The 18,118-nt window shown below is 37.5% G+C and overlaps 1 protein-coding gene across 1 annotated transcript; it reads left to right on the top strand.

The window, feature by feature from the left end:
* The first annotated feature begins 1,734 nt into the window (after positions 1-1,734).
* eif4g2a (eukaryotic translation initiation factor 4, gamma 2a) lies at positions 1,735-16,392 on the top strand. Its single transcript, XM_084109794.1, has 21 exons — positions 1,735-1,922; positions 2,764-2,872; positions 3,358-3,423; positions 6,500-6,625; positions 6,868-6,970; positions 7,301-7,432; positions 7,527-7,593; positions 7,673-7,824; positions 7,915-8,025; positions 8,103-8,285; positions 9,238-9,376; positions 9,476-9,612; positions 9,714-9,821; positions 11,062-11,190; positions 11,271-11,372; positions 11,450-11,665; positions 11,753-12,011; positions 13,888-14,092; positions 14,185-14,393; positions 15,019-15,140; positions 15,241-16,392. Exons 8-21 carry the CDS (start codon positions 7,741-7,743, stop codon positions 15,304-15,306), a joined length of 2,070 nt encoding a protein of 689 aa, XP_083965920.1. The 5' UTR covers positions 1,735-1,922; positions 2,764-2,872; positions 3,358-3,423; positions 6,500-6,625; positions 6,868-6,970; positions 7,301-7,432; positions 7,527-7,593; positions 7,673-7,740; the 3' UTR covers positions 15,307-16,392.
* Positions 16,393-18,118: the final 1,726 nt, after the last annotated feature.

The raw sequence follows: 18,118 nt of genomic DNA, 5'->3' as shown, positions 1-18,118 counted from the left end.
GTTGGGCAGTAAGTGTGCAAGACTGTCCCAGGTCTGGAAAATGCCAAAGTTCAGTGCTCTTAATGTACTCTAAATCCACACTATCTCTATTACCGCTTCGGAGTCAGTCCTGTCATTCATCATAAGCACATGTGCCCTGAAAATGCAAGATTTCAAGTGAAACTTTCCAGTGTAAGTTGAATGTATTATAAATCAAAAATAACTTGGTAGTAAAGCATAAAGTGTTGCACATTTTATTGATGAGAATGTGCATTTGGTAAAACATTAGCAGCTGCTTTTTATCACTTAATAACACCACAATAAGTAAAATGTGATGTCAGTCTGATACTGTTACATAGAAACTAACAGATATAAAGTGCAAGACCGCAAGTATGGGTATTGAAACAGACCCTAAAACAGGTGTAAACTTCCTTGTTTACGTGTACACTAGAGTATATGTACAGTGTGTATACTGTAAATTTCATTATCTGCATATTATGTTCATTGTACACACAAGCAGACAGATTTTTCTAAGCCCAAATAGTTTATTAGTTTAAGTACTAGTACGTTTTTATGCGTACACTAAAGCATCTCAGCTCCACCCCCCCTTAGGATGTGAGGGGAGGCTGCAAGGAAAGAAAATGAGTATATTGTATACATATGTATATTGAAATATTCTTGAACACTCGAGCGTCACTTCACAGCGTCATCAGCTATGCTCAAGGGATCTGCCCTAATGTTGTTAAGGTTTGGTTATTTAAGAAATTCATAATAAATAGTAATAACACAAGATACCCTGTTAAAATTTGTGAGATGTATGGTTTATTTAAACTGCAAAGGAAAAGCATAAATTAAAATACAGTAGTCAACATTTGAAGTGGATCAAAAAAAGTTCATCAAAGTCCCAAGACAAGAAAGGGGTATTGTTCAAAATGTATCTATAACTTTGATGAAAGGTTTTGTTCCACTTCAAATGTTGACTACTGTAATTGTGACAAATGTGAAGGTGGAGGAGAATTTACACATGCTTCAGGTTTCAACAAGAAAGACTTCCGCGTAGGATACAGCTGTGCATCCTCACTCATAGCTCCTCGGGAAGCTTCCTCACTCCTCATTCCACATTGAGATGTCCTTCAAGATGGCTAACTTTGATCGGTTTCCAGGAGGTCACGGGCTGGAGGATGGAGGAGCGAGGAAACGAGGAAGCATCAGAGTATGGCTATTGAGAAGCACCCAGTACGTTTTGAATGCTTACATATCTTCTAAATGCAAATGTTGTCAATGTTTTGGAACACACTAGCTTATAGATAACCGTAAGACTGACATATTCACATCTAAAAGCCAAAAATTCAATGTTGATGTCATGGTGACTTTAAAGATTATGAAGGCACATGAATTCAGATAAAATAAATAAAAAATATTGATGCGGACCAATAAATAATTTATATTAAACACTGCAAAATTCCATAAAAAAATAAGATTTGTCAATTTTGATTTCATGGTGACTTTAACGAAGTAAATGATTCAATGACTCGCTCATAACACTCGTCGCCACCTACTGGCGAAACGATAACATGCAGAAAAAAGACCACTGAACGAATCTCAGCGGACGAGCTCTAAAGACATTGATGAATCAAAATCCCCACCACCACCACAACTCAGCATCCTAATTTTGTTTTGTCAAGTGTGTAGGTGCAGCGAAACTTGATGATGACGTGCCATCCAGCATGTTTGACGCGTTCCATGAATAAAGTTGCGGCTGTCCGTGACGTCAGGTCACACAGTTCTCCTCCTCACACCGGTGCGGCCAGTTATCTCAAGGCGCACTGTTCCCTAACCATATTATTATTAACGTTTAAGTACAAATCGTCTTCTTTTCTCATCTTTTTTCTTTTCCTTTTTGGTAACCCACCATCATCAAAGCTGAAGTTCTTTTAGAAAAGGTAAGATTTGTCTGACTTGCATTAGCCAGTGGGTTGCTGCTGTAAAATGGCTCCGATTGCTCTCCTGTTCTTGCTTTCTACCTTTACTAGACCATAACCGCTTCCAGTCAGTTATCCAGGCGAACTGACCGACGTTACCGGGTTAAACCTAGAGGTTTAGTGCTGTATGTGAGATACTGTGTGTTTATATGTTAATTGTTCGGCTGTACCGACTCGCTTTATTGTCGCTTATGAGAAAATGGCGTCTGGTTATTAAATCAGCTGTTTTCTCGCACCACCCTGCCGGTAAACCGCACATTTGACCATAAACCGGCTTATATTTTAACACCAAGTGATCCGTTATCAAACTTGATGCCTGGTTTAAGTTTCCACTTGTTTATATAGCTGACTTTAAACGTTGGATACCCCGATCGTGGCTGTTTTGTTGTGTGTGTGATAATTAGCCTCAATGCTAATGGCACGAGAAGAGCTCTATGACAACAACTCAGTGTGATTTGTCTATCATTATCATCATCAACGTCGTCATAAAATGTTAATTATTTTACCGCTCAGATGCCGCCTCTCTTAATTGATCATAAACCTTTAAGTGAACACAATTGTAATGTCGCTCAAATGTGTTGTTTAATAAATCAAGAGTCTTTTGTGAAATCTGATCTCATGGCAGAGGCCTTGTGCTTTGTTCAGATTTGATGGCAGTTCAGTTCTTTACATCTATCCTCGTCGTTTTTCTCAGGAACTGAAGAACCCTTTAATCCCTGATATGTTTTAGTTGATGTTCAGTGCGTGTCATTTTCCTTTATCGTGTAAATCTAATAAATAAAGTGTTTTTTTCCTCTCTTAGGCCGTGTTTCTACACCCCCACCCTTTCACTCATTCTTTTTGAGGATCTTTCATTGTCAAGCCGCCAAAGTGGAGAGTGTGATTGCAGAGGGGGGTGCTTCTCGTTTCAGGTACAAATTTCACTTATTATTCACTGTTTTTCATGTACCTTACGCCATTTGAGAAGACTGTTAAGCTAGCTAAGGTTAAATTAATGAAGAGGTTAATATTTGAAGCTTATTAATTAAGCTGAGAACATATTCAATTCACATTTATTTGTATAGCGCTTTTCACAATACACATTGTTTCAAAGCAGCTTTACAGAAAATGCATGCGTCTATATTACAATTTCAAGTGATCTGTTATCAGAGGTGACTGTTCAAGTTATAAATTTCAGAAATGTACATGCAAATCACGCAGTTAGCTAACGATATATTAATTTAAACAATGTATTAAGGCAGAAACAATGAGCTCATTGAAGTAAAGAGTATGTTGTTAACAATGATTAGGATAAATTTGAGCATAACATGTACATACCACTTCCTGAGGATGTGTGATATAAGGAGTTGCAAGCATTTCAATTCAAATCTCTCAACCCCAATTTTCACTTTTATAGTGCTTCTTCGGCCGGAGGAGGAGGTAGGGGTGCACCTCAGCACTATCCCAAGTCTGTCGGCAACAGGTTAGTTTCAACCAGAGATGGGAAGTAACGAAGTACTTCGTTACTGTACTCAAGTAGATTTTTCAGATATTTTTACTTTACTATTTATTTTTGAGCCGACTTTTTACTTTTACTCCTTACATTTTAACATGAATATCGGTACTTTCTACTCCTTACATTTTAAAAAATTGGCTCGTTACTTTAGTTTCAAATAATTTCAGTGGAGTCGTTATTATTTTTGCGTCATCAACCCTTCAAAAGGAGTTTGATTGACATGCGATCTTACCAATCATAATCTGCTATTTTGTCCAACAAAGCAGTCAGGAGAGTTAGTAGATTAACATTGGAGGATTTAAACTTGAAAAATGGAGTGTACCGACGTATTTTCGCGTAAAAACATCATTCCCTCTTATGTTCATTCATGTTTATTTGATGCTATAAATTAACTAGAAGGAAGAGATGATCAGTTCACGAGCAGCTTTAACTGAGGCTCTACAGCGATCTGTCAGACACATTAAAGAGCCACAAAACGGTATTTGTTTAAATTTCTTTAAAAAATGACCCAAATTTGGTGAGACTTTGTTTCATATCTAAAGTAACCTGGTCTGTCCTGTCTGTCAGCGCGTTGTCAGTGTCCTCTCTGCTCCGCAATGTATTTTTCACTGCGTGAGAACATGGTGTGGCGTGAGAGCGGCGTCGGACATAGCAACAGTAACTAAAGGGAATGGTTCATTCATTCGCGGAAAAATTATTACATAGCCCACATGTAGATTCCTTTAAATGTTAAGGGGAAGATTAAAAAAGAGAAACTGGGTCTGTGAATTCTCACAGAATCACAATTGAATTCACAATTGAATTCATATCTTGCTAACGTTACTCAGTCAGAATCTCATTAACCTGGAGTCCCAGTCTCTGTCACAATAATCATATAGGCTATGTGATGTTTTAGGCCTATTGGCAGACATCCATTTAAAATGTAGGTAATGGCCTATAAAGAACCTTTTTTCCATATCCACTTAGGTTTCTCAGCTTGCACTCTAGTAACATTTGTGTGGTCCATAGCTTTGCATTAAAAAAAATGGTTATCATTCGCAAGGCTACTTTTACTTTTATACTTTAAGTAAATTTCCAAGCCTGTACTTTGTTACTTTTACTTGAGTAAAGAACTTAAATCAGTACTTCTACTTTTACCAGAGTATTTTTTTAACACGAGTATCTGTACTTCTACTTGAGTACGAGAAGTGAGTACTTTTGCCATCTCTGGTTTCAACCATGTAAACTTGGTTTATTTGGAAGTGATTGTGCTGTAGACATTGGCTATGCTTCCATCCACGTGTTTTTATGCGCATTTTGGGATATCACATTAAATAAAAAACCTGCTTGATGAAGACACCAAGATGTGTATAAATTCAAAATGTGCATGAAAAAACATGCACTCTTTTGAGTCAGATAAATGTATCCGATAAGAAAACATGCGCATAAACTACGATGGAAACGCATTTACCGAATAAGTCCCTAAAAAAAAATTTGACTGTGCGATGGGACTGCATAACTGGACTAACCAGTGGACCGATCTCATTGCACAGCATTTGAAATGCTGTATTGGTCATTCTGAAATGCCCAAGTGTGTCATCAAAGTGGTTTGGTATTTATAATTACCGTGACAAAAGGAGATGGAACCCATTATAATCAGTGATGCGATACACTGGATTCGACACGACACAACAAATTTCCGACAGTAAACTCGTGCAACTGACACAAAGAACAAATGGATTTGCAATGGTCGCTTTGTCACGTCCAGCGTAGACAGCCTCGAGCTGTTGCAGCACATTGTGACTTGACAGCTGTCACTTCCAGTGTAGAGATGGTGTCAGATAGAGGCAGAAACCTTTCTGTGTTCTTATCTACATCTAAAGGGGTTATTATAATGGTGCCAGATTTACGTTCGCAATCGGTCCATGACTGGTTTGAACTAATTTCCTAGTAAACAAATTATTTGTTTGGACAAATCATCACTTTGGTTATGTACATCACTTTTATGTCGGAAAACAATTAAACTTTAAAAAGCTCCACCTCTACATCAGTGACCATCAATTACACCTGTGGTATTTACTGGAGATTCTTTGACTCTTCTGAATAACTGCCAGCAATGATTAACTGCACAAAACAAAAGTTTTACTGAGGTATTTCTTCTTTTCCCCTTCCAATGACACTTCTGATGTTTTTACTTTCACACAAATTCAGGAAGCTGTTTTACTCATGTCACAACAGGAAAGAAAAGATTATCAAACTTGTTTCATGCCAACTTGAAAGTGCCCCATTATGCTTTTTCAGTTATTACCTTTCATGTAATCTGTAATAAAACTGATTGTGAATGTAAAATGTCTGCAAATTTTCAATGAACAATAAATGGAGTTATTGTCTCCCAAAAAAAAATAGATTCTGAAGTGAGTCTTCAGTAATGCCCACCTGTGGTCTTCACTGGTTGCCCTTGAACAAAGTCTACTTTGACCCACCCTCAAACACAAAAGAATGAGGACTCGGGCTTGAATTGATATGATAAAATCAATGCCATTGTTCCTGTTCATATCACTAAGTATGTAAGGAAGAGCTGAAATTCAGATATGGGAATGAGCGTTTCATTTCCAAAACATGCTGTAAGCGATAGACCAGTCACAACAAACTGGGCCTCTGACCAATCAGAGTGGAGGATGGTCACGAAAAGGCTGGTTTTAGAGAGACTATGAGAAAAGAGGTGATGCAATGTATATTATGAGAGAATGAAAGTGTTTTTTGACCTTGGATGCATGTAAACTATTGTAGGAGACCTCCAAAACAAAATTAGGAACCTTTAAAATGGCATAACGGGCACTTTCATGTCTTGTTTACTAAGTCACAAACATTATTACTAGCTTGTGAGGTAAAATGGTCTCGACCCCATGTGATAAAAAATAAGAGAAGGCATTTAATTGTCTTAAAGTAGAAAGTAGAATCCTTTCTGATTGGCTCAAAGATATTTTTGTACTGATGTTGTATGTCTGACATTAGTAAGTCAATGAAGCCTTTTCAAAACATTAAACGTGGTTTTGTTTTCTAGCGAGTTCCTGGGGAAAACCCCAGGGCTTAGCGTTCAGAGATGGGTTCCTTCACGAAGCACTAGACGAGATGTCAACTCCTCCAACGAAAAAGAACGACACGATGCAATCTTCAGAAAAGTGAGAGGGTAAGGCACTGAAATTAAGTAGAGTTTGCCCTGATTTACCTTTCAAGAATGATATATTACACTACGGAAAGCTCCCTAGTCCTACTCTAGACGTGTATAAAGACAAGCTTCTGGCATAGCAGAACTTTTCCTCTTAGATTTGAATATCCTTGGTTGCAAACATACTTGAATTGGCTTTTTTTAATACTATTTGCAACACAAGTCTCTGAATAACTGACTGTTTTGCTTCTTTGTCTTTCTAGCATACTTAATAAACTGACCCCTGAAAAGTTTGACAAGCTATGCCTTGAGCTCCTGAATGTGGGCGTAGATTCAAAGCTCGTCCTCAAAGGAATCATCTTGCTGGTGAGGATTTGGTTCATTTATACATGTAGACTAGAGTTGTAATTAATTAGTGATTTAATTAATCACTCTTTTTAATTAGTGATTTTTCTTTTTCAAAATGAAAACAATGTCTAGCATTGATTTTTAAAAGCTCTAAATTAAGTAAACTGTTTTTCCAAGCAATTCAAGTAAACCATTTGTAATAAAGAGACTAAGACCAGTCATTATATTAGTAATATGATTAAATTTAACATGGTTTGTCTGTTTGGCTGCATTTTATTTAAAGTTGCTTACCTAAAAGACAAATGCTTTCAAATGATGTTGACTTTTCTACTTGTTCGCTTCAACTAGATTGTAGACAAAGCCCTCGAAGAGCCGAAGTATAGTTCGCTATATGCTCAGCTATGTCTGCGTTTGGCAGAGGATGCTCCAAACTTTGACGGCCCATCAACAGAGATCCAAACATCACAAAAACAGAGCACTGTAAGAATTTCCTATTTATTCATTAGCAAGAAGCTTCACAACACAGAGTGCTGTATGGGTACATTTATTTAACTTTTTCATCATGCCCCTACAGACATTCAGGAGACTTCTGATTTCCAAACTTCAAGATGAATTTGAAAACCGCACCAGAAATGTTGACAGTAAGTAGTGGAAGGGCTAACATTATTACTGCTGCTGTGCTAAATTGCCAGATATTTACTTATGTATTTTCTTTTTAAGTCTATGATAAAAATGATAGCCCTCTCACCTCTGAGGAGGAGGAGCAGCGTGCCATTGCCAAGATCAAAATGCTTGGCAACATCAAATTCATTGGAGAACTTGGCAAACTCGATCTCATTCATGAGTCTATCCTTCATAAATGCATCAAAACAGTGAGTTATTCATAAATCCTCCATTTAAATGGTTGTCGGCCGCTCAATTTCCATCCTAATGTTGCTACATGTGAAAACTCTTAATTAAAGCTTCTGGAAAAGAAGAAAAGAGTCCAACTTAAGGATATGGGGGAGGATTTGGAGTGCCTCTGTCAGATAATGAGAACTGTGGGGCCAAGACTAGATCATGACAAGGCCAAGGTAAGCTGCTTTTAGACTACCAGGGCTTTGAATAGGTTAAGACGCATGTATTTCCTTAACACCCCTTTCTCTCGTAGTCTTTAATGGATCAGTACTTCGGCCGTATGCGATCCTTAATGAACAACAAGGACTTGCCTGCTAGGATTCGTTTCCTGCTTCAGGATACTGTGGAGTTGCGAGAGAACAACTGGGTGCCTCGGAAAGCTTTCATTGATAATGGACCTAAGACTATCAACCAGATCCGTCAGGATGCAGTAAAGGTGAGTTTAGGATGTTGCCATTGACACTGGTGTTGTTTCAAAGCAACCTTGCTGTTATCAGAATTTTGTGAAACCATTTCGACCTCTGATTCCAAGAAATTAAGGAGAAAAATTCCCAATGCTGACATTAGCCGCTTTCCGACCGGAGGAACCTTTTCACAGTTCCTAGAACTATTGGCTAAAGTACCCGGATGTCGGCGTGTTCGCACCGCAGGAACTAGGAACGATTTTAGTTCTAGGAACTCCATTTGGAGGAACTAATTTAGGTCCTACTTCAGAGTAGGGTCTAAACCAGCACTATAGGAACTACCCGTGACGTTAGTGTACGCTGATTGACCGAATGCACGCGGAGCACCCGCCATTTTTAAAACAGCTAGAATGTAAACACACAGATTATAGCCTATATATTTACTCCAGAAACTAACTATACAAACATGGAAAACAGTGATAGATGGGTCTCTAAACCTTTATGCTGAAGAGAAAATCCAACGCAACTTTGAGGGGACCAAGCCAAACATGATTATGTTTATCTGCCCAGCTAGCAACACTGGACATCAACCACACGGCATAGGCTAATAACCTTTTTTTCATATACTGTCTACTTTCTATAACAGTTCTATCTAATAAGATATTAAACAGTACTGTTAGACAGATCGCTAACTAATAAACACAGAGAATGCGAGCATTGTTTGCTCTGGTGTTCTCAGCGCCGCCAAAATAAAGGTCCGTCGCTCCGTCAAAATAAGTCACCGTGCTTGCGTCACTCCCTTACCCCTCCTACCAGTTCTTATGGCCACTTGGCCAGTGTGAACGCAAACAGCAAAACCGAGTTTGGGGGAGAGTAGTTCTTAGAACTGTTTAGAAGTGGACAGTTCCTAGAACTAAGTTCCTGTAACTACTTGGTCGGAAAGCGGCTAATGACCTGCTGGCTTAATAGTTCTTTTTCTTTCAGGATTTGGGTGTTTTTATTCCACCGATGACTCAAGGAATAAGAACTGACTTCTTTCAAGAAAGTCCTTTCTTGCAGACGAGAATAAAGCCTGATCGAGAAACTCTTGGGGGATTAGCGGATATGTTTGGGCAGATGCCAGGTATGTCCTGTAGTGCGTTGACATTTCTAGGACAGGTGGTGCATGACTGGATTTGCACTGGTTCATTGCGAGCTTAATAACTCTGTTGTCTGGTTGTAGGCGGTGGGATTGGAACTGGCCCCGGGGTCATTCAGGACAGGTATTCCCCCACCATGGGCCGTCGCACAAATCCTCTTTTCAACGGCCATGGTGGTCACATGGCCCCTGCAGCCCAGCCTTTCATGAAATCCAACCAGGTAAATGCCAATCTACTAAAGAACTGATGTTTCAAGGCATCAAAATATTATTCTGACCTAAGTCTTTTTTTTTTTTCCTCCTTTTTTTTTATTAATAAAAGGGGCAGAATCCGCTTTTTCAGAACCAGACTCATTCATCTCAACAGCAAGCTCAGTCCAAGGATTTGCCACCACGTTTCATTAAGAAAGGACAGCTTAATGCTGATGAGGTATGAATGAATTTCATTTCAGATGATGTACTTGTATAGCTGCCATTTGTAATAAATGGTAACGGTTTTTATTAGTTTACACCAATTTCAGTGTTGGGTACAAAAAAAAAATCCAGACTTTGTAGTAGGGCTGTAATCAACCAAAGAAAATCTTGGTCGACTGAAGTCCTGAAATTTTCGACTAAAAATGGCGTTAAATTAATTAGCTGCACACTGTGCGCAGTACTTGGTAGCCTTGTTGTCTGCCTAAATGAATTATAAATAAACATAAAAAACTAGTAGGCTATTTGCAGTATTTTAAATCGTTTTTGACCTTATTATTTTGCACTGAAATGAGTCTGACACACGAGTCTGTCGGCTCTGACAGCGTTGCATCACGTGCACCTGCGCAATATCCTATGATTTACGAAAATAGTGATATCACAAGCACTTTTGAGGAATATGCAACATAATTTAGACAATTGTTTTTGTCATATGTATTATAATAACTGACAGACACTAACGTTATCATTTCAGCCGCTCTGTGGAGCTCAGCTTCGCGGCTGAGACACGAATAGACTATTAACTTTTAAAAAAATGCTGCCACACTGCCGATGTCTTTGTTGACATGGTAGAAGAGGACTGACTATGAATTAAATGCTCTCACAATTAAATAATATTCAGCAAACCTTCTAGTAGCCTACTTTCTTCAATCTGTCTCTCTTCTCCGGTGGGTTGGGCTAATCCAAAAGAAGTGAAAACAAGGGGGGTGTTCTGAAGACAGGCTGTTACCTGTGAAACAGGGGTGCTCTGAAAACACCCCCATTAGCAATTAGTGCTTTCCACCTGATGAAATGAACGCGGCAAAAAATCGACCAATCAGAATTTTGGTCGAGCCAGAATGTATCAACTAATAATCGACCAAATAATCGACTAATCGACTAGGAGATTACAGCCCTACTTTGTAGCATATCAAAAGTAACAAGTCACAAAGTTTATTCAACTTGCTGAATAGTAGCTGCCCTACAAATGATGTTCAGTGAAGTTTTGTTCACGCATCAGCTGAAAGCAGCATACTCTAAAAGAACTAGGTTCAGCAAAATGAAGATTGATTAAAAAGGAACCGATATTGTCAACCCAGCGCTTGCGTCCATGCAGCTGACGTGTACCTGTTGTAGCGTGCGTTCTGTGTAGTGTGGGCTTAATTTGAAAAAAAATGTTTCGTGATCTCTGATTGACTCCTATTAATTTATTGTTTCAGATTAGCTTGAGGCCTGCTCAGTCATTCATCTTGAACAAAAACCAAATGCCAAAGTTGCAGCCGCAGATACCTACCATGATTCCTCCTAGTGCTCAACCTCCACGCACATCCACACCACCTCTGGGACAGGTAATGAGTGCTACATTTCACATAGAAATGGAATTTCTTTTAATTTTAAAGGTGTGTTTAACTCTTTTGGTTGTTTGCAGCCACCGCAACTTGGCCTGAAAACCAACCCGCCTCCAATTCAGGAGAAGCCACAGAAGACGACTAAGAAGCCACCTCCTGCTGAGGAGCTGCTTAAGATGACTGTACGTACCACTCAACAATTCATTAATGAAAATTGTTCTCTGAAACTTTTGAGCGAGCTGTTCTTTAAATTTGTCAGGAAGCTGTTGTGACCACTTACCTGAGCAGCAAAAACATGAACGATGCAGTGAATGGTGTGCGAGAGATGAGAGCTCCCAAACACTTCCTGCCTGAGATGTTGAGTAAGATGATTATGTGCTCACTGGAGAACCCAGATGAGGACCGAGAGCATGTCAGCACACTGATCAACACGCTCCGCATGGAGGGACTGGTCACAGGGGAGAACTTTATGCAGGTTTGTGTATACACAATGAAATTTGCCCTCACTGCGTCTTGACTCAAATTGGGACTCATCCTTTCCCTAAATGGCATGTTTTTACAGGCTTTCCTCAATGTTCTGGACCAGTGTCCCAAGATCGAGTTGGATGTTCCCTTGGTGAAATCTTACCTGGCTCAGTTTGCTGCCCGGGCAATCATTGCTGAACTCGTGAGCATGGCAGAGTTGGCCCACCCACTGGAGAACGGCACCCACTTCCCACTTTTCCTCCTCTGCTTGCAGCAAATGGCCAAGCTGAAAGATCGAGAGTGGTTGACCGACCTGTTTCAACTGAGCAAGGTCAACATGCAGAAGATGCTGCCAGGTTGGTGCTTTTGTGTCCTCCCTGAATGGAAACGGGGGTCCCTTCAGTTAATGCACTGATCAATAAATACTCTAACAAATGTTTTGATCATTGTTAGTGTTAATGAAAATACAACTGTTCATTGTTAGTTCATGCCAGATCAGGTCCATTTAAATATTAACAAATAAAACCTTTGATTTTAGTAATGTATTAGTAAATGTTGAAATTAACCAACAATAAAAAATACTTCTAAAACTTTTATTAATCTTAGGGGCGGTTTACAGTTTTCAACTAAAAACGGAATGGCTGGTCATTAACACAATAACGTTTTGGGGGCCTGAAAACGCGAACTTTTGAAAACGGGTTTCAACGCGCAAGTTTTTGAAAACGATAGCATTTGTTGTCTCTGTGTAAACTACAAAAAAAGTGAATTTGTGAAAATGGTGGCGTCATGCGCATGAGTATTACATGTTCAGTCTATAGGCGCTTAGTGTTTCTTTACCATGTAACATCGCTAACTACTGGCCTGGCAGCAGAATAGTGTTTATAGTAGTTTTCGTGGATCCGTGTGAAAGGAGATCGTTTTGACAACATTGTTGTCTGTACAAAGAAAAATGCAAAGGAAACACTTTTTAGTACATTGAGTGCATTGAGCAATGCAAGTAACTCACATTCTTATGCCATTCCAATGCAGTGTTATGAATGCCCGTGCCTATTTTAGTTTCGCTTTCAAATTAGCGCCAAATCTGGGGCGGATTGCCTGAATGGTGAGTTCATTAGCCTATTATTCTTAATGAAAAATACAACAACAAAACAGTACAAAGGCAAGTTCGCTTAAATAGGCGCTTTTACATTCCGCCATCTTGTCAGTCAGCTCCTCACTCTTGCGTTTTTCACGCACTTTCATATGAATGCCTTATTTTCATGACTAAATTCTACATCCCTTAATCCTGCTCTATACCTAAACTTAACTACCGTACTAACTATTAATAAGCAGTAAGCCTATTTAGGAGTTTGATGCAAAAGTTGACTCTAAAGTGTGACCAAAATCTGTTTTCATGTGTGTATCTTTTATCTCCATATGTTATCGAAACATGTTTGTCAAAATGACAAATATTACACTTTTTTTTTTTTTCTTAGTTATAAAACGGTAATTAAATGTCACCACCTTTTTCAGTCTATGATTTCGGCCCTCAAACTCTTTCAGACTACACTACATCAGCCTGATTTTGGACTAATTTAATAATTGAAACCTAATTGAAACAATCTGTATTGTATAAAGCGCTATATAAATAAAGGTGACTTGACTTGATGTAGGGTGTGGTGGTGATTTGTAAATGACAATGGCCATCCGGACACAAATCTATTGTTTTGTCATAGTGGATGACAACTGATGCCACGTCTCGACTGAAAGATTAGCATGTTTCATTTTATTTTCGGCTCTCCATGAATGGTTCTGTCACATCTGTGAAGTTGACCAATAGGAGCACAGAAGCTCTTCCATACACTGGTTTCAAACATGGGGAAAGGAAGACAATGGCATTGGTGCTGCTAGGTGGAATTATGCAATAGAGGAAAGATTTGTGGAGCGGGACAATACTCCTGCCTTTATGATGTTTCCTCTATGAGTGCTGACATCATGCATGTTGTTAAACATGGCAAGTGATGATTGGTTGGGAAGCAACGTGTAGTCTGATATGTTTCTTGTCCATGAAAAGACAAGAATTTAGGAGTCAAAATTGCGTAATCTGACACGGTGACTATTGTAACAAAAAAATATCATGTAGTCTGAACCCGGCATAACATCAACAAAGCAAATCACTTTGTAATAGAAAAGGATTGAGTTTATTTGGTGTGGACTCATGTTCATTTCCCACATTCCTGTCTCTGCCCACAGAAATAGATCAAAACAAAGATCGCATGTTGGAGATTCTGGAGGGGAAGAGCCTGAGCTTCTTATTCCCTCTCATGAAGCTGGAGAAGGAGTTGCTGAAGCAGATCAAAGCAGATCCGGCCCCGCAAACCATCTACAAGTGGATCAAGGACAACATTTCTCTGAAACTGCACACTGATAAGGGTTTCGTTAACATTCTGATGACCAGGTATGATGATGATGATGATGATGGACCTGCTGGCCGAAAGCATTAAAAGGTTTATTCTGTGTACCCTTGATTAACCGCCCAAATTCTTCTAGCTTTTTGCAGTACATCTTCCATGAGATGTATTCCACTGAAGAAGAAGAGCAATTATCTTCACCTACGAAAGAGCAGCTGGACCAGGAAAAGCAGCTGCTACTCGCCTTCAAACCGGTGATGCAAAAATTCTTGCATGATCACGTGGACCTGCAAGTCAGTGCACTGTATGCCCTGCAGGTCCACTGCAACGCCCATGCTTTTCCCAAAGGTGCGTCGAAAAATGGAGGAATAGCCAATATATCCATCTATCAGAGAAAAGTTTTTTTTTTTTTTTTTTTTGTGTATTTTATTATTATTATTATTATTATTATTATTTATTTTTATATATATATATATATATATAAAATAGAAAACTATTTTATTTTAAATTTCATTAGCTTTTTTTATTTGAATTAATGATTTAGTTATGTTTTAAATGCATTTATTTATGCATTTATTTATGCATTTATTTATTTGTATTATTTATGCATTTATTTGTATATTTAATTTATTATAAACAAACTAAATACACTTTATTTTATAAAATAAAACAAAGTAATAAATATATTAAATAAATGATAGGAAAAAAAATATATATTTATTTCATAAAAATAAAGATTTAAAAAAAAAAAAAAATTTTTAGTTTGTTTAAAAACACACCTTATGTGTTCATTTATTTTATTTATATATATATATATATATAAAATGCATGTATAAAGCAGAATGATTGAAAGTCATGGCAATTCATTGGTCTAAAGGTGTGGGAATCATGGAGTTTGTTTACTGAGAGATTTTTGAGAGTAATAAGAGGAAATGCTTGTTTTCCTGTGTTTAATCGTCTCTCATCTCCTTAGGAATGTTACTGCGCTACTTTGTCAACTTTTATGATATGGAGATAATTGAAGAAGAGGCCTTCCTAGCATGGAAAGAAGATATTACCCAGGAGTTTCCAGGGAAAGGAAAAGCATTGTTTCAGGTAACGCGCACCACCATTATCCTATTGCAGTGAACAATGGCACTCTTTCATCGGAAGACACGCCACTTACTTTTTTTATTTATTTTTTCCTGTTGTTTAGGTGAACCAGTGGCTCACCTGGCTGGAGACGGCAGAAGAGGAAGAGTCTGAAGAGGAAGCTGACTGAAGAACCAGCCAAAGCCTTGATGTGTCATCTCTCCCGTTTAGTTTCACGATCTCCTGCATTAACCGCCGCACTGCTGTTTTCTGCAGTGTCAAGCCAACGTATTACGTCACGCTTCTCTTTGACCTCATCGTTTAAAGCATGTAATGACTAAGAACCACAGATAAATGGTATTAACAGCTTGAAACTGCATCGTTTTCTTTTTATAAATTTTGCTTTTAAGAACATGCATTTGCAAGAGCCTTTTCTGCTGCTGTTCATTTCAGCGCAAAACCATAGAAATGCACTTTTGCTCAGTGTCATATTTTGAGTTACTGCAATATTCACTTTTGTTTGTTACAAAGAATCCTCAGCAATCATTGGTTACCATCAATGCTTTGTTCATACCTCACAGTAGTGGGCATAGTATGCAGCGTGTGTGTGTGTGTGTTTGAGTCAAATGAAAACTCTCCAGGTCTGCAAGGTGCTTGAGTCTGAAAAATGGTTTACTTTCCAGTTGTTATATGATTGTAAAATGTCATGATGATTTTTTTTTTTTTTTTTTTTTTTTTCCTCCTATGTCTTATAATAATGAACAAAGCCATGTGGGAGTGATGAAATTATGCGGCCTTTTTTTAAAAAACTTTTTTTTTTCTTTTTTTTTTGCCTCAACCCGTGTTCGTCCCCTCCACTACTTGTCAAGCTGATACTTGAATTTTTTTTTCTTTACAGCATGTTCAGGGATTACCAAAACACAGCCTGTTTAGATGCGACAATTTGATCCGAACAGAAATGTGTCTTTTTTTTTTTTTTTTTTTAAATGCATTTTAATTGGTCAAATAAAGATGAAACGAAATTTGTTACGGATGTTCAATTTACAGTCACTGTTTTACAACCTAATGTTTTCCCATGATGTCTATGGATATTATACATATTTATTTAATCATGAGGAGGAAGTCGAAGCTTTATCATTAGGTAGGACGACAAACGGTGACCTACTCGTGGCCTCTGTACAATGATTTGCTGTTTCAAGTGTTACTGTACGGTGCAAGAGCTCAGAATGTTCAGTGTACCACTGTTGCTTTCAATAAAGTTACACACCAGCGTTTATCTGGCCTTATTTTAATGTGTGCTTGGGTGTGAATTTGTGGAACAATGAACTTTTGTCATCAACTGAAGGTCAATCTTCCGGTTTAAGAATAATTGGTGACTTGGAAATAGAAAATGCATTTTTTTTTTTTTTCTGGATGAAAGTTATGAGGACAAATTTGAACCTCTATTACATTTATAACTGATAACAGTTCTTATTTTTGTGCTCAATTCCAGTTTCTGAACACCGAGCTCATGGTTTACCTGAATAACAACTGAATTCATACTGTCACAACTTGTGTAATTTGATAATGTATACTTGCAGAGTGATTCATAAATGTTTATTCAGGAGTGAACTAAAAACAATGCTTAAAATCCCTAACTGGAAATGCAATGTAAGATGATGTTATGGTTGAATATACTGTATTGGTATATGAGACGCCCCATAAATAAATAATGCTTTATGTAAATTTTTGAAAGATGTTAATTTTTATCTTGTTTTTCTGTAGTTCTTATGTATCTTTCTCATTCGTATTGTGCAATGCTTTTAATAGTTAGGCTGTTATTGTGTTATTGATGCCATGTTGGAAACATTTTCTAATAAAGTATGAGGGAAAAAGGCACACTGGCAGACTAATTGCATCTACTACTGTTCAAATATATATATTTTTAAAGAAATAATGCTTTTATTCAACAAGAATGCATTAAATTGTTTAAAAAAAATGACAGTAAAGACATTATTAATGTTCATTTGAACTTTCTATTTATCAAAGAAAAAAAATCTATCATGGTTTCCGCAAAATATTAGTTGCACAAAGTATTCAACATTGATAAGCAAAATCAGCATATTAGAATGATTTCTGAAGGATCATGTGACACTGAAGAATTGATTTTGAAGAGAATTGATGCTAAAAATTCAGCAATGCCGTCAAACATGATAAAACAATACAGTTACTTAAAAAATATTTTTTATATATATTAAACGTTTTTTGAACAAATAAATGTATACAATGTACATATATAGAGAGAGAGGTAGAGAGAGAGAGAGAGAGAGGAATTGGAGAAATAATATATTTTTTAATTATTATTATTTATCAATGAATAACAATTTAAATATTGTCGCTGTCAGGAACCTTTCGGCATTTTTATTTATTTATTTCTCATAATTCCACTATTGGTCACCCATTACTTCTGTCTGTGGGTTTAACAAATATTTAACCAATAAAAAGTACTAAAAAGAGCTTGTGACTCCATTGGCTCCTCATACGAGGGACATTTGGCCCTCACTAGCACTGGTTACGTTTTCTTCAACTTGCAGGTTATGAAGTTTATTGTAGCTATATGTGTGTCATTTGGTCAAAATCTCACACAGGCTATTTAAGACCGTGTTGGCTATGACTCGACCACAAATGCTACACTTTTTTATTGTAGTTTATTGTAGCTATTCACTTATTGTGAAATATTATGACACCCAAATAGTGAGGACATTTCACTGGTCCTCACTAGTTAAAGTCGGCCAAAACATGTTTTTATCAAAACCGAAATATTTTATTTAGGTCATGGAAAATATAATTAACCTAATATAAAATCGTCTATGCAATGTCCTCACAAATATGTCAAAGAAATGTGTGTGTGTGAATGTTTTTGTTGCAAATAGGCTTACGTACAAATTCAGAATATGTAAAAAAACTAAAAATTTATAATAATAATAAAAAAACAAACTGCAATACTTCCAAAGAAGACAAAA

Source organism: Abramis brama, assembly GCF_963993115.1.
Source record: "Abramis brama genome assembly, chromosome: 3".
NCBI lineage: Eukaryota > Metazoa > Chordata > Actinopteri > Cypriniformes > Leuciscidae > Abramis > Abramis brama.
The sequence above is the reverse complement of the archived record's forward strand: the minus strand, read 5'-3'. Positions and strand labels throughout refer to the sequence as shown.

Excerpts from the sequence above, each read along its gene's own strand:
- eif4g2a (XM_084109794.1), top strand. The coding sequence starts at position 7,741 with ATGCTTGGCAACATCAAATTCATTGGAGAACTTGGCAAACTCGATCTC. Across the intron at positions 8,286-9,237 it reads TCCGTCAGGATGCAGTAAAG|GATTTGGGTGTTTTTATTCC; the intron begins GTGAGTTTAGGA and ends TTTTTCTTTCAG. Across the intron at positions 9,377-9,475 it reads TATGTTTGGGCAGATGCCAG|GCGGTGGGATTGGAACTGGC; the intron begins GTATGTCCTGTA and ends GTCTGGTTGTAG.